This window comes from Choloepus didactylus, chromosome 8 (assembly GCF_015220235.1).
Source record: "Choloepus didactylus isolate mChoDid1 chromosome 8, mChoDid1.pri, whole genome shotgun sequence".
Classification (NCBI taxonomy): Eukaryota; Metazoa; Chordata; class Mammalia; order Pilosa; family Megalonychidae; genus Choloepus; species Choloepus didactylus.
The window spans coordinates 67836959-67853508 of NC_051314.1; the positions used below are offsets into that span (position 1 = coordinate 67836959).

The 16550-nt window shown below is 36.7% G+C and overlaps 1 protein-coding gene across 6 annotated transcripts in view; it reads right to left on the reverse strand.

Annotated features, from left to right (window-relative positions):
• Positions 1-16550, reverse strand: part of SRGAP1 (SLIT-ROBO Rho GTPase activating protein 1) — a 313329-nt gene that overhangs the window by 112126 nt on the left and 184653 nt on the right. For all 6 annotated transcript variants that reach the window (XR_005218600.1, XM_037848384.1, XM_037848383.1 and 3 more), the window contains one exon: positions 7591-7653. Coding sequence is in view for 5 of the 6 variants with exons in the window: in XM_037848384.1 (XP_037704312.1) it covers positions 7591-7653 (63 nt within the window). In the remaining variant the exon portion in view is untranslated. The remainder of the gene's footprint in view (positions 1-7590; positions 7654-16550) is intronic.

Here is a 16550-nt window from a genome sequence, read left to right on the forward strand (position 1 = left end):
TAAAGAGGCACCTGGAATGAATGTGTCCAAATATTAAAGGTGAATTGTGTTTACGCCATCTTGTAAACTGTATCAACTGTCTAGAAAGCTTCATCAAGTTTTCCCAAGTGTCAGAGTAAGCGGTAAGAGTTTTATCTATGGGCTCAACTATTCTTTAGAAGCAGATTCCACCTCTCTCCTACCCCTACCTCTCCTGCATATCCTTCCCTATGGCAGCTGTGCAGTAGGGAAAGGATGGGCTTTGAGGACAGACTGGGTTTAGATTTTGCATCGGTCATTTACCTCTGTATGTCCTTGAGCTAATTATTCCAAGCCCCTGTTCTCCATTTGTAAAACTGGGATTAGCAAAACCTACCTCATAGGGGCCCTCTGAGAAATGAATGGGATAATGTGTGTAAAAGTGTCTAGTACAGTGCTTGCCTCATAGTAAGAGTTCAATAAACCTTCACTTTCTCAGTTCTTTTCCTCTTGATTTAATGGAGCTTGAGGACGGATTACTTTGTGACTCTGTGTGCCAGTCTGGATATATTATGTCTCCCAGAAAAGCCACATTCTTTACTGCAATCTTACGGGTGCAGACTGATTAGTCTGTTGATTAGGGTGGAACCTCTGATGAATTATTTCCATGGAGATGTGGACCCTGCCCATTCAGGGTGGCTCTTAATTTGATCACTGGAGTCCTTTAAAGAGAGCTCACACAGAGAGCACACAGGACAAAATGCCCCAAGAGAAGCCGAGCAAGACATTTTGGAAGAAGCTAAGATATGTAATCCAGAGTTTGCCCCTGAGAGAAAAGCCGGCACTGACGATGCTGACACTTGGAGACACTTGGAGACGCAGACAGAAGGATGTTTGGAGATGCTAAATTAAGAGATGAAGCACAGAGTTTGCCCCAGAGAAGCTAAGAGAGGACCCCCAGATGTTTAGAGAGAAACACCCTGGGAGAGAAAGAGGCATGGATGCCCAGGAGCTGAGAGGAGTGAAGACAGAAGCTTAGAGACATTTTGGAGAAAGCCATTTTGAAACACAACCCAGAGCAAAGGACCAGCAGATGCCAGCCACATCCTTTCCCAGATGTCAGAAGTGTTCCGGATGCCATCAGCCATTATTCAGAGAAGGTATCCTCTTGTTGATACCTTAGTTTGGACATTTTTATGGCCTTAGAACTGTAAATTTGTAACCGAATAAACCCCCTTAATAAAAGCCAGTCCATTTCTGGTATTTGGCATAATGGTAGCCTTAGCAAACCAGAACACTCTGGTCAACCATGTGTGCCACTGACATATAGAGAGTGTGATAATAAATTATATATAGTTAACAATCAATTTCATGTGGACTGATCACAACGACCTCTGTTCTAATCTCTATTAAAATTAACTTACTGAGAACACAGTCTCCTTGTTTTGTCAAATAATGAGCAAAATGCTGTAAAGCCTAGGCAAAGTCAAGAAATATTAATAGGGGACAAATAATTGTTTTTCTACTAAAACACAGCATAAACTCCTTTGAGATTTTGGTATTAGGGACACATTTAATGTGTTAAAACCGCTGGTTCGCAGTTTCCTCATCTGGAGAATGGAAATAATAATAATTCCTAACACAAAGTTGTAATGAAGATTAATTAATTAATTCAACAATTATTTTTGAATGCCTACTGAACCAGACTAAAGACACATTTTGCTTTGAAAACCCCCCTAACCTTCTGGATTACCATTTTTCTTTCTTTTCTTTTCTTTTTTTTTTTTTTTTTTTTGGCCTTTTCACTTCCCTACTTCCCCAATCATAGCCCTGTTCCCATTCACTATTGATTTAGTTTTCTTTTATATTACTTTTATACAAAAGTAATATAAATCCATTATGGAGGAAAATATGTATATGTTTACATATATGTATAAAAATTTTATCATTTATCCATCTTTCTACAGATAAATACACACACACATATATATGTAAATACCATCTGTAGTTTCTACTAACATCATCCTTGATCTCCAGACTTACTCTGTGAGGCAGACAAGGAGCTGTTACCATCCTACTCCACTGATGATGAAGAGAATGACAACGATGATGATGACACTAACTACTAACATTTATTAAGCATTTACTATGTGCCAGGCACTGCTCTAAATGCTTTATCTGTATTAACTCAGCTTTATTTTTCCACTTAGCACTAATGCCTGATATATTTTACATTTATTTGTTTACTGTCTGTCTTTCCTTAGACTATGAATGCCTTGAGAGGAGATACTTGGTTCGCTTTTATTGATTCACTGCTATATCCTCAGTATATTTAACAGTGCCTGGCACACTGTAGGCATTCAAAAATAATTGTTGAATTAATTAATTAATCTTCATTACAACTTTACGTGTTAGGAAGTATTATCATTTCCATTCTCCAGATGAGGAAACTGCGATCCAGAGTCTCATGCACAGCCAAAAAGGCCACGATTTGAGCACTGACCCTTCCCTATTATGCTCTGATGCCTTGCCAGATGCCTAGCGAGGCTAAGTGATTTCTCACTGCCACACAACTGCAATGAGTGGAGCTGGGATTCAAATACACGTTTACTGACTGCCAGTCCAGTCATTTGTTTCACTATGGCACAGCACTCTCCTTGATTTCTTAACTCTTCTCCCAAACTTGCTCATTGTATCCTTTATCTCTCTTTCCAATCTTAAACTCAAAAGGAAGTTAATTAGCAGATTAGGTTCAGAAAGGGAGTCTGAGGATATTGCTGAATCATTTAAATTAACACTTTTAATGAGTACTGTTTGCCATTGAGCCACATGTTCAATCTTTCACCTATGCTTTTGTTAAATCAATAATGCCATTAATTCTAAAAAAATAAATAAGCAGGTGATAAACTGCTTGAATTCTTTGTATTTTGGGAGAGGCATTAATATTTACAGATCTTATGGAATTGGCTCCCCCAAACTATGGCATTTTATAGATAAAATAATAGTAAAGAGAATAGGCTCTGGAGCCAGACCTAGGCTTGAGGACTCATTCCACAGCTGTGCAACTTGGAGCAAGCCTCTCACCTCCTATGAGCCTTAGTCTTCTCACATGTAAAATGGGGATAATGATAGTAACTACCTCATATTGATGCTATGAGGGTTACATGTGACTTTGCAAATAATGTACCTAGCACAAAACTAGCACATATATAGTAGGTATACTAGCAGCTCTGGCAGGCATGGCTAGTTAGCTACACATATCCATCTTTCTCTCTCAAATTAACTAGTTGGCAGTAAGCTGCTTGCTAAAAGATCATAACTCCCAGTCTTTCTTGCAGCCTGGTGAGACCATGTTCTTAGTTCTGGTCAATAAGATATATGTGAAAGTGTTACGTGGAACTTCCATTTAGTTTCTTAAGAGACAGGGGCTTGCCCTTATCTTTCTCTAATCTCCTGCCAGGAATGCAGATATAATGGCTGGAGCTCCAGCAATTATATTAATCTATAAGGACAACAGCTACAATTAGGTTTTTTGGAGCAATGGATTAGGAGGACCCTGATTCCTGGATGACTTTATATTGTCTCCAGACCAGCTGTGGGCTGCCAACCTCTGGATTTTATGTGAAAGAAAGTAAACTTTTATTTTGTTTATGACATTATTTTGGGTACCTCTGTTACTCAAGGTCAAACCTAATCCTGATTCAGCTGACCCTTGTGGTATAGTCTAAGAATGGCTTAAAACTGTTTTGTGGCCCTTTTTCTGCAAATTAAGTCCAACTGGATGCAAACACATGTAAAAAGAGATACACGTCTTCAAAGCCTTTCTCCCCTTTCAGAAGCTAATCTAATGTCACCATCCTCTCTCCTCTGCTCAGAAGTCCAGAGGATCGGATAAAACTCAACTCAAACTAAAATATGAATGGTCATAAGAAATCTCTTTCTACTCTTCTTCTTGGGTGTTTGTATTTTATTTGAAACAAAACCCTATGATACTACATCTGGAATAATTAACAGGCCTGTGGGAGAAACATTTTGGGTAAACAAGTTCACATATAAGGCTGCCCACCTACCCCTACGGTAGACTCTAATTTAGTATAAAGCACTCTCCTGGTATAAAGGAGTTACTGTACTTCTCAAAATGTTCACTTTCAACTCGCAAGGAGTTATCAAATGCTGAGAGCAAGGGAGGGGTGAATACTTGTCTAAAAAGGCAATTAAATAGCATCCTCAATTCCACAAAGCTACATACCTATACTTACTACTTCAGAAATCATTATTATATCATCAGTTGCACAAAATTCTATGCATGTTGCAACTCAGTAGGTTATCTGCTTATAAGCAAAATATCAACTAAAAAATAGTTCCTGCACCTCTGGCCACTGTTCAAATTCTTCATTTTCTCTCTCTTTACTAATATAAATGGAATATGTATAATTAATAGATTTCATTTGAATAAGACAGAATTTGTATATCTGAATTAAAAGTGCAAGAGAGACCAAACATCATCTCCTTTTAAAAATAAAAAGACTCTCCCCAAGGAATATGACCTTTGGCCTTGGCTGAGCATGCTCTTGTTAAGTAAACATTTTTCCAGGAGGTTAAAGTGATCTATAGATTATCAAATTCAAATCTCATTACCTGTCTCCTTTATTTCTTAATTCCTTAATTGATTCCAAAAGGTTAAATGATTCTGACAGGGTCACTCAACCCCTAGTGACTTTGTCTAGAACCTGGTTTCTTCAGGCTTTCAAACTGATATTGATACGGGTTTTGAGGAGGTGTCAGCTTACTTGGTTCAACTATAAAGTCTGCTAAAATGTCTAAGTCCAATTGATAGGCTGAATTCAAGAGAAATTCCAGTATACACGTGCCTCATGAGAGAAAATTTTCAAGACATTCTACTGCCCTTTCTTGTACTCAATGATTAAGTTTATCTATGCCATGTTGCTTTGACTGGTATTACTAGTTTCAGATCATAATCAGTAGGCTTTTGTCTACAAAGCCATGATAACCAGCAGACTTATTTTTTAAAATATTGGGGCTGATTTATAATTCTAGGTAAAATAATGTTCAAGCAAAGGAAACCACGAGAGAAGTGCCACGAAGTCCTCATTTAAAAACAGTTCAATGAAAGATGACATAGAATTTCTGCTCATTCTTCTTTGGTAGTCTCAGAGGCACAATTCTCATTTAATTCAATTCTAAACCTAAGGTTTCTAAAAATGGTTGATACCTTAGGTTATCAGAAATTAACAAATCACACAGTGATTGTGTGGATCAGTGATTGGCCTTGATCATCTAAAACAACTTCATTAGGTATTTAGGTTATGGGTGTAACCCTATCAAATGAGGCTTTTACATGTTGAACCCTTGTCAAGTAAATAAATGTTTATGAAGGAGGAACAATACAAAGAAACTGTCAATTCAATTCTTAAGTATAGGTGTAGAAAACATGCTATATAAAAATACATATTTATCACACATACAAAAAGAATTAAGTTCATTTTATAAAAATATCATTCATTTACAAAAATTTATTGTTATAGGTGCCTCTACTTAGCAATTGCCAATGGAGCATTAAAAATGATTTAATCCACAAAACCGTATTTTACATAACACGGCTTTTAAGGAACAAATGGAAGTCATAAAGCAAGAAACTTATTTTAATAATAAGTTTCAGGTTTAATTTGCCTGAAAAGAAAAATTCCAAATAATCTTTTGCAATGAAAATGCAAATATTATAGCTGGGGACAAATTAATAACAAATTGCTCAATTATGTTATTCTCTCTTTTAAAATAAAAACTCCTCAAACTTCTCCAAAAGGAATTTGTATCAAATGATATGACCAGTAAGTGTAAAGAATATTTACACAAGCATTATGGCTAATGTGTCCTTAATGGTTTTAGTTTTTTTTTTTAAATAAAGTTGTTTTCCATAATTAATTTCTTAAGATTCTATGCAATACCTTAAATAAAATTTAAGCCCAGAAATGCAAATAATTGTAATTTTAATATATTAAGTCATTAATGAAAAATTAATTCAACTGAAATGGGAAAAAGAAGTAATTAAAGTACCAGAGTAAAGCAACTCTAAATTACTCAAGTCCCAGAAATGACTAATCTAAAAATGATAACAATTTAAAGCAAAATATTCTGAAATTTAATACATGTACAGGTAACATACAACTCAACCGGTTAAAAACATGTCTTTATGCTGGGACATAAAACAAGCCTCAATAAATTAAAAAAAAAAAAAAAAAAAACTGAATATATTCAAAGCACATTCTCTGACCACAATGGAATACAAATAGAAGTCAATAATTTTTGATCTGTAACTCCAGTATTTACTTCCTACATGATATAAAATACACAAACTCTAATGACAAATCAGTGGTTTTGGACTCAATGTAAAATACGTAATTTTTGACAAGAACTAGAAAAAGGAGGGGGAATGGAGGCATATAGGAACATAGTTTACGTGTCCTATTGAAGTTAAGTTGGTATCAAAGAAAAACAAGATTGTTATGGATTTAAGACGTTAATTTTAAGCCCCACAGTAAACACAAAGAAATTATCAGAGAATATGACCATAGAGATGAACAGTAGAGTATGGGTTACGAGAAGTGGGGGAAAGGGCAATGGGGAATTAAAAAATGAGTGTAGGGTTTCTGTTTGGGGTGAAGGGAAATATCTAGTAATGGATGGTGGGAAGGTATTAGCATTGCAACATTCTAAATGTGATTAATCCCAGTAATGGAATGCTAGGGAGGGGTTGGAATGGGAAGATTTAGGCTGTATATATGTTTCCACAATTGAAAAAAAAGTCTAAATAGATGACAATTGAATGCCAAGGATGATCCTGGATGGGATCTGAGGATGGAGGACAGGAGACTCAAAGGGACACAGTTGAGATATAAGGAAAAAAAAAAAAAAAGGAAATATAGAATGTAAGCTTTGTATGAATGCTGAATTTCTTGAACTTCTTAGCTGCGCTTAATGGGATTGCATAAAAGAATGTTCTTGTTCATGGGAATTGTACATGTGAATTACAGTGTTTGTTCAAGGATGTGTGCAGCTTGCTCTCATATGTTCAGAAAACAGAGCAATATATGGATGATAGATAGGGAGGGAGAGAGGGACGGAGGGAAAGAGAAGTGGCGGTGTGACAGCATGTTAAAGTTGGATTGGGGTATTGGGGGAGGGGGGTCAGGGTATGCTGGAGTTCTGCATATGGGGTTTGTATTGTTTTTGCAACTGTTCCTATAACTTTGAACTTATTTCAAAATAAAATAAAAAAAAAAGAAGTTGGCAAAAGCAAAGAGGATGTTCATTTGTTTACAACCAAAAAAAAAAAAAAACACATGTCTTTTTGGGCCACCTGTATTCTAGTTTATTAAAGTATGCTAACTGCATGTGTATGTGTGTGTGTAAGTGTGTGTGTCTAAGGATCCTCAAGCTGGGAAGGAGTAGCAAAGAAATATCGTAGTGTACACGTATCCACTTGGTTCCACATTTCAACCAAACAAGCATCCATTGACACTCTGGCTTGGAATGAGTTCTAATATGAGTGTTTCTATAAATCAGAATTCTGAACCAAGAGTTATTGCAAAACAAGAAAGATTATGTGCTTACCGTATAAAGCTCATTAAGAACCTTCATTAAATCCTCATGAAGTTGGAATGCAATCTCTTTGCTCTGTAATTAAGAAGTTAAGAATATTAAAAATGCAACAGAAACTTATTTCTAAATTATTTACATCTTAAAAAGTCCTTTAATTGAAAATAGAGGAAAGTATATGACACAATGGAAGGCCCTGAGGTAGTCGACATCATCAGCCAAACTGCCCTTTCTTAACACACATGGTGTGCACCAATCATCACTACAGGCTGGACAGAAGCAAACAAGTGGGCAGCCTGAATGGCTCCATGCCATCCAAATCAGAACTTATCAAGAAAAAGTAAGGAGGGAGAAGCTTCGTGCCTGCTCAAAAGTTGAGCTGCAGAATTAAACTAATTTAAAGATGAACTGAAGCATCCTGTCTCACAGTATCTTCATGAAGGAATTATGCTGTGTGGTTTCCCAAAAAACTAAGTTAGAACCCAAAAGGGAAATGAACCACCCCTCTCCAAAATAACCGTTTGACTGATTACAATTTTAAGAAATCACTTCGAAAGTAGTGAGATGGTAAGGCCATTCTGAGTCCACATACCTTTGCCTCTACATTTATTATTACTATTTTCATTAAGACAAAAAAGCAGCGAGTTTCATTCTTCTACCCAAATGGTAAATCACAGTATTTAAAATACTCTTTGTAGGCTAATTCTGAGAGTTTAAAAGAGAAATATTTGAGTACTTTTTTCAGCAAAATCTGTAAGCTACTTTAAAGAAAATAATATTTCCAAACTTTTCTGAGTTCATTATGTAGTCAGCTACAGAGAATGGAAAAATCTGTAGCACGGCTCAATGTACATTGTGAGACAAGAGCAACAACTTCCAGGTTCCTTGATGTACATCTCCCACTGCATGGCTAGCATTGAGAGTAAGGGCCCTATCTTAATCAGCTCTGCAACCCCAGTGTCCTGCACGGTGCTTGGACACAGGGCTGGGACGAGGGTGGGTTAAGCGAGGAACTGAGGGTGCAGAATTTAAGGAGGCATTCACTCTCACCCTGGTCCTGGCCCTGCCTGGGCACATGGGAAGCTTCCAATAAACACCCATAAATAAGTTGAAACACTGTGTTTGTGTAGTAGCTGAAGTGGAATAGTTACCACATTTGGGCATCTGCTGAAATAACAGGCAGGAAAGTCCCACAGACCACACTTAAGAAAATACTAGGACCCAGATGAAGCAGAGTATATCTGCAAACACAAGGGCACTGGATTGGCCTCAAAAGGCCAAATAGGATAAAGCAAAGATACACAAAAGATAAAATAATGTGGGAAGATGACATCACAATAGTTTTGAACTTCGAGAAGTTCAATACATTAGAAGCATTTGTCACTGGAATTTCTTGGAATGCTGAAGCGAATGCAGATGTTTATCTGACAGCTTCTAAAATCCCTAAATTGGAGTTAAGGATTTTATGTTTTGCTGTGTCTCTGATGCATGAATTTGTGGGTTAAGAACAACTCAAGAGAAAAAGCAAAGTCCCAAGTGAGCAAATGAAGTCAACTGAAACTCATTTTACTTCCCCTAAGTCTTGGTTATTCTGAACATATACATTACACTGGAATCTCCTATGACTTCAGTTTGGTGTTATTTTAATATCAGATTTCATTCAAGGAGCTGAGCCACCAATTCAAAACCCTCTAATGGGATCAAAGGCCACCAAGTAACTCTGCTCAGCTGCCTATATTCAGGTAGCAAGTCCAAAAAGAAACTATTTCTTGGCTAAAACTTTAGAACAACAACAAAAAAATCCCTTAGGTCCAATTAGCTCTAACACAAGAATATTTAAAGTCAAACTAGAGACTTAGCTTTGGGGTTACAAGGGCCTTTGAAGCCACCCTAGACCAAATATCTTAAAACAAGCAAGAAGATTCTTTCTTTCTTCCACGTTTTACAAGATTTCAGAAAATGAGAAGAAATCTGGCATCAGACAGTTTACCTTCTGCCAAGCACACACTTACATTTTTCTTTCACTTTTCCCTAGAGGCCCTGAAATAGGTCAGGTTTGTCTGGGAGGCAACATAGCATAATGCTTAAGAACAGGGACTCTGGAGTCAATGCCTGGGTTTGAGGTTTCAAAGACTTTCTGAACTGTAAAACAAAGACAGTCATTGTACCTATCTCATAGGGTTATGATAAGGATCAGTGAGATGATACATACATAGCTCTTAGAACAGTACCTAATATACAGTAAAGTTTCCATAAATGTTGTTAAAATTACTTTATTCTTTCCCAGATACTGTCTGGTGACAACAATCCCTTGAATGAAAACGCTGTCCCGTATTTTTCTTTCTTTTAGTCTCTTAAAGCACCTATTCCAGGACCCCTGGCTTCCAAGGGGCCCTAAGAATTGTGTCTCAGCTCCTGGGCTTTTCTTATGACCACGCCCCCTTACCATATACATACACTAGACTTAACTCCATTTTCTTGGAGGTCCTACAGGTGGTACAGGATGAATTAATCAAACATCCATTTGGAAATGGATAATTCCTCAAGACAACACACTAAGATACACACAACCCATGAAGGAGGCCCTTAAGGAGCAGAGCTGTCAGCAGGAATCATGTGGAAAGTTGGTGGAAGTTCTTTTTAGGCAAGTAGACCCTCGGTTGTTCTTATAACACATTACTGAATTTCTGCCCATTTGTTTCTTTTAAATCGTTGTCCAAATTCTCCATAGTTTAGTAAATAACCTAGAAATTAACCACTTTCTTCTCACCACCATTTTTTGGTCTGCAAAGGTTGTTAAAGAAATGGATTGTGCTCTGAGAAGCACAAGTTCAAGTGACCAGTGTGTAAAACATGAATTTACACACCCTTGCAGTCACAGATACTTGGGCAAGAAACAACATTAGGTCCCACACCAAATGCTAGGGACATGGTGACAAGACAAGAATTGTCTCTGTCCTCATGGCATGGAAACAGGAAAATGACCACCTTGTGTTACCCCTCCCCACTTTAAACATGTTCTCCAATATATTACAGTAAAAGCGAAAATCAATCCTTTCTTCTACATACTACTATGGACCTCAAAAGAAGCAATCTTTAAACCAAAACACACCTGCACTGTTAGTACACTGGCTTACTAGGCTAATGAAATGAAACCCTCTCATTAGAAAATATCTGGATTATCAAAGGTCCATCAAAATTTACTAGGCTAAATATGCCTCTGGATTCTATTTCATAAAAAAATTTGGAAACAGTGAGAGTAGACCCTTGAACAAGAACTGCTAAGTAAGAAACATGATACTGATTTTAAGGAAAGTAATACATTCCCTTTGTATAAAAGAAAAAATAGCTTCATGAAATGATATACATTTGAACTAAAAGTATTCTCTTTGTTTGAGATTAGCTGATTAAAATTACTTTTGCACAGGGATGAAAGGAAAGTCTCCTCAACTGCTGCAAGGTATGGAATTGGAAAGGGAAGAGGTTACTTTTTTATCTCCTATTAATATGAGTCTATATAAGTTCAATGAGAGTAAAACTTACAATACATTTTAATAGGATTTTGAGACTTGACCCAAGAGGAAGAAAAATGGTTTTGACTTCAATTCAATTAACATTTAAAAATATCTCCAATGTATAAGCCCAGAGCTGAGTTCCAAGTCTATTTCTAGTTGTTTACTAACTATTGTTACTTCAGTGTTTCAGATACCTCAAACATACATGCCAAACTGACAAAGGTTTTACCTTTTTCCATTATAAAAATGAATTAAGCACCTTTATGAATATTGGAAAAATAGAGAACAGAAGGACAAACCTACCACCATTACGATTTGATGTATTTCCAAGTTTGTTTCTCCAAACATAGATATGACTTAAAATCATTCAATGATAAAGTATATTTTTTTATTCTGCTTTTTTTCAGTTACCATAAATTTTTCCATATCATTATATAATTTTCAGGACCAGCATTATTATTGGGTTCATAATAACTAGGCAGTGAATGTACTAGAGTATATTAACCATTCCTCTATTATGATTTCCAATGTTTCCACTATTTTCCACCAATCATTCAATCATTTATTTATTTACTTTTTATTCAGTTCCATGAATGTTTTAAGTACTCTGAACTACGGTAAGTAATGCTAATCTATAAGGCCTATCTTGCATTCCTTAAGACCAATTCCCTGTCATGAAATTACTAGGATAAGAGTATGAGCACTTTTAAGATGCTTGATACACACTGGGAGATTATTTTCTAAAAGGGTTAGAATGAATTTATACTGCTTCCAGGACAACACTGTCACTCAAGTCAGAAATCTGGAGTTCATCCAAGACTTGCTTCTCCTTGAAGGAAAGAAAGTCACCAATCCTATCTACCCTGGCCAATCCATTTATTTGTACTAACATTAGAATCCGATCTAAAATAAACATCTAATTACGTTCTTCTTCTGATTAAAATCCTTCAAAGACTTGCTGTATTTTTCAGGATAGAGTTCAAATTTCTTAATGCACTTATGACTTCCTCCACCTAACTAGTCTACTTTATCCTCCACAAATCCCAAACCACATTCTTCAGTCTGATCATCAACTGCTAACACTCACAGGTTCTGTTTTCACATCTCTGGGCTTTTTCCATGCCATCCCCTCTGCTTCCCTCTCTTTTCCTTGTATAATCCTATACAACCTTAATCACTACTGTGAAAACTTTCTTCTAAATTCGCCTCTACCCCCAACAAAGAAAGAAATTGGGACTTCTTTCTCTGTGATTTTAGAATATATTCCTTTGTCATAACCCCTAGGCTGTGTAATTTAGTGGTTCACAGTTCAACTCTAAAATCGAACTGCTTGTATTTGAATTTTGCTTCCATTTGTTCAGTCGATGCACAAGGTAAGTAATCTTGTGAGGCTTCAGTTTTCTCAGTGGTGAATGGAGACGTCAATAGTCTCTACATTTCAGGGTTTTATTGGGATAGTCCTTACTAAACACGTAACACAAAACCCAGCACATGGTTAAGTGTTAAGTTGATGCTGCGCATTATTATCATGCTCATCAAAAACTTCTTTCTCTCCTCATAGAGACTTTCTTTGAGAGCAGGGACCACATCCTGGCCATCTTTATATTCCAAGGTCCTAGTAGTTTGATGCCTGGCACATTGTCGGTGCTGGATATACTTTTGTTGAATGAATGGGATCCAGTGCTGAGTAAGGCAAGGCTCCTGCCCTCCTGAATTCTGAGTCTCACAGAAGAGCCAGATATGCCAAAACAGCTTTCTATAAGGAGCACTGTGCTACGTGCTACACTGGATGAGCCCTGACCAGGATCCCTGTTCTCGGAGGCCTGCAGGCTTGCTCTCTGGAACCTCTCAGAAAGGAGACTGGAGTCTCCCAGAAAGGCAGAACAAAGAACATAATTAATACAATCACATGTGAGCACACTGAGTAATCAATCAAGTGATTTATGTGGTTGGATTAAATGACCAATTCAGAGGGAGCTTCTGGCCTCTCACAGAGGTATTTTTAAAGTTAATCTACTGTGATGTCCAGTCATACTGAGTCAGAGTGGGAAAAAGAGAAAAGAGGAAAACCACATTAAATATTTTAAATGATTTTAGTATCTCATGCTTGGTGAGTTTGGAATGTAAATTCTGGTTTAAAGGGATCAAGGAATCAGGCCATACTTCCACAGCATGTGTGCTTTTAAGTTTTCAAAACTCATGTTCATGTGTCTTTAAAATAATAGATTCCCTTATTTCAAGCATATTCTAAAGACAAAGGCAACAGTATTGGACAAAATGTCTGATGGAGAAAGTTGGGCTGGGCCAAGCTTCTGGATAAAATTTATGGTGTGGTTTCTGCACATTTTCCTTCTATCTGCCAAGGGACATGGTTTCCTACTTAATCAAATCACAACTAAATATCAGAGCATGAGATTAGCCTCATCATCTACTTCATTACCAAGGAGAAGAAGAACCAGTATTCTTTTAGACAAAACTCAACTCCACTAGTGGGAAAAGTAGGAAGAATAATAGATACAGGGTAACAAAAATTTTGTTTAGAAATAAGTCAAATCTTAAGCCTAAAGGGAAATAAGAGGAGCATCCCATAGAATATTTACTAATATGATTCCTAGGCAAATGTGGCATTCTGCACGTAGGTAAAAAAAGTCTGACATTGCAGGATGCAGCTTGTAAGCAGACAATTTGAAAGGTGCAAAAAGTCACCTACACCAAAGCCACTCAAAACCTCTCAGGTATAAATGGCATTTGAACAGGCAGGTTAGGTAATACAAGACAGAGATTTAAAAGCCTACAGGGAATAGATAAGATGAAATGACTATTTTCATTTTTATTTTTCATTTCCTTAACCCTTCGAGAAACACGGATTTCCATTCTAGGGTTATTTCTCTCCTCAAAATGGTGATGAATTAGAAAAATCTTTTCAGAGTCACTAAATGAATAATCACTTAGGTATAAACTCTCATTGGCTGAGGCAATCACCCAATTAAGCCCAGAGTGAGTTATAAACCTCTGGTTTAGACCAATTATAATTCACTGAAAAATATTAGAAATATATTTCCAGGGCATTATTCAATATTCTGAACTTTTCAAAAACTTTAATAACCCAGATTTATTAACAATTTCTTAGTATTGTGTTTTCCTTAGTACATGAAGCTGAGTTTACTAATTTACCAGTAAGGTTGATAGGCTTTCTCTCCTGTGTCAGAAATTATTATGCAGCAGTCCTCAGCTAAGCAGGTCCCCTGTGAGACCAAAAGCTCCCCTCTGTGCCACATGTGGCTGGGGTTATGAGTATAGTCTGTGGTGAAGCAAACCAGACTACATCGCATTGGAAACCCATGACTCCAGTTGTAATAGCATCGTGGTAACAAAAATCTAAGGACTATTTACAAAAATAAATCAGTAAGTAGGAGATTTGCTTATTTATGGCATCCACTGAATTAGCAAGCAAAAGGCAGAGATTCTTCGAAATACTGATGTAAGTTCTTTCATTCATTTACTCACACATGCATTCACTCATTCATTCCAACAGTGAGTGCCTCTTATGTGTCAAGGATAGAAAAGTGACTTTGCAGACTAGTGAGAGACAGAGAGAGGTAAGCAAAGCAATTTCATTCCAGTCTGCTTTGTGCTTATTCAAGTAATTTAAACCAAGCAAAATCTCTATTTTTATATAACTCCTGAACCAAATCCAAAATCTTTTTTGTGAAACAATTGATCTTCAAGAATTTAACCTAATTCAGAAACTTCCTTTAAAGATCTCTATTTAGCCTAATACCACCATCTCAGAACACACCTGGTCAATCTGTCCATAGAACTAACAACGGATAAACTAAAGGTAGCCTAAGGAACATAAAAAGAAAAAGAAATTTTCTTGAGGTAACTGTCCTTTTCACCAAGATCTTGGCTCCTCACATCCAACTAGAAAAATTTAGAAAACATCTGTGACTAGTGGGCAAGTGGACATGGAATGGTAACCTACTTGAAGTGGGGGGAAAAACCCCAAACCTTTGAGATGGATTCAGGGCCAGACTATCTTTAACTTCTCTAAGCCTATTGCCTCATCTGTAAAATGCGGAAATTACAATACCTACTCTATAGGGTGTTATGAGGATTAAATGAGATGCCCATATTATATGCTAAATACAGCACATAGCACACACCGAGCACTCTGTCATTATGATGTCATTACCAGCACAGCATCATATTCTTGTTTCATCTCATGGAGTTACTTTCTGTTTTTCTAAATGCTAAAACAACACTCTATTCATACTAACTTTCAAATCAGAATGTCTCAGACATTCAGTTCAATATAATTCAGGACTTACTTTTTGGAATGAGTACTTAATTAATATCCAGGAGGAGAAAGTACATACTAGAGAATCTTGCAAAGCCACACAGCAAAGCAGAACTCCAACTCTGAGCTAGCTTTTGCTGACTTCAGACTATAATAATTGTTAGAAAGGTCTTCTTTAGGACAAAGTAAAACCTGTCTTCACTTAACTTCTACGAACTGTTCTTAACTCCTGGAGCATTACAGACTTAGACTTAGCCATCTTCTATACGACAGGTCTTCAAATATTTGAAAACAGCTATTGTGTCTTAGCTAACATGTGCTTTCGCTATGCTTTTTAAATATTCCCAATGTCTTCCTGTAGGACACTGTTTAAAGAAATGAGAGAGAATTTTCCATATCCCTCAGATAATTATTTACTGTCTTGAAGCTAGTGGTGTTAAGTACATTTTCTTTATGCTTCAAGGGGTGGAGGCTAAGACCTTGGGAGGACTAGAGGCAACACACACTTCCCAGTGACTTACAGTCACTGCAGTTGCTGTTCTGTGGAGTCAGTCCAAAGCTCATGTCCGAGAAGGCCAAGAATCCTGGAATCATTGTTAGATTCTTTATTTTCCCAATAAGCTAAGGAGCTATGATATATAGGAGTAGAAGCCTTAAGACAATCTGATTAGGATGGACTGAATACCAACTTTGTGGTTTTAAATTACTGAATAGATAGGCCTTTTATAAAAACAAAAACAAAAACAAAAACAAAAAACCAAGCATTCAGTTCATTCTTAATCTACGTGGAAGAGAACTTTCAAAAGACAGTGCTATTACAAGTCTGGAACTATTCTCTGGCCACAATTCACATGATACAGTAAAAATTATCACCCAGATTATTAATGCACTAGCTTTCTCACTAGGTTCCCCAAGATCCATTTCTTCTCATTCCAAAGTACTCTTTACAATGTTTTCAAAAAAACACAAAGCTGATTATGTCATATCCCGGCTTAAAAAAAAATCTCTTAACTTCCTTAGTTGTTTAGATGACAAAATACCAATTCTTCCAACCAACATGGATTCATAATTCCTATGGCCCAATCAGCCTTTCTAGACCTCAGATTGTATACCCTTTGCCACACCACAGACTATTCCTAATCCCAGCCAGCTATGAAACA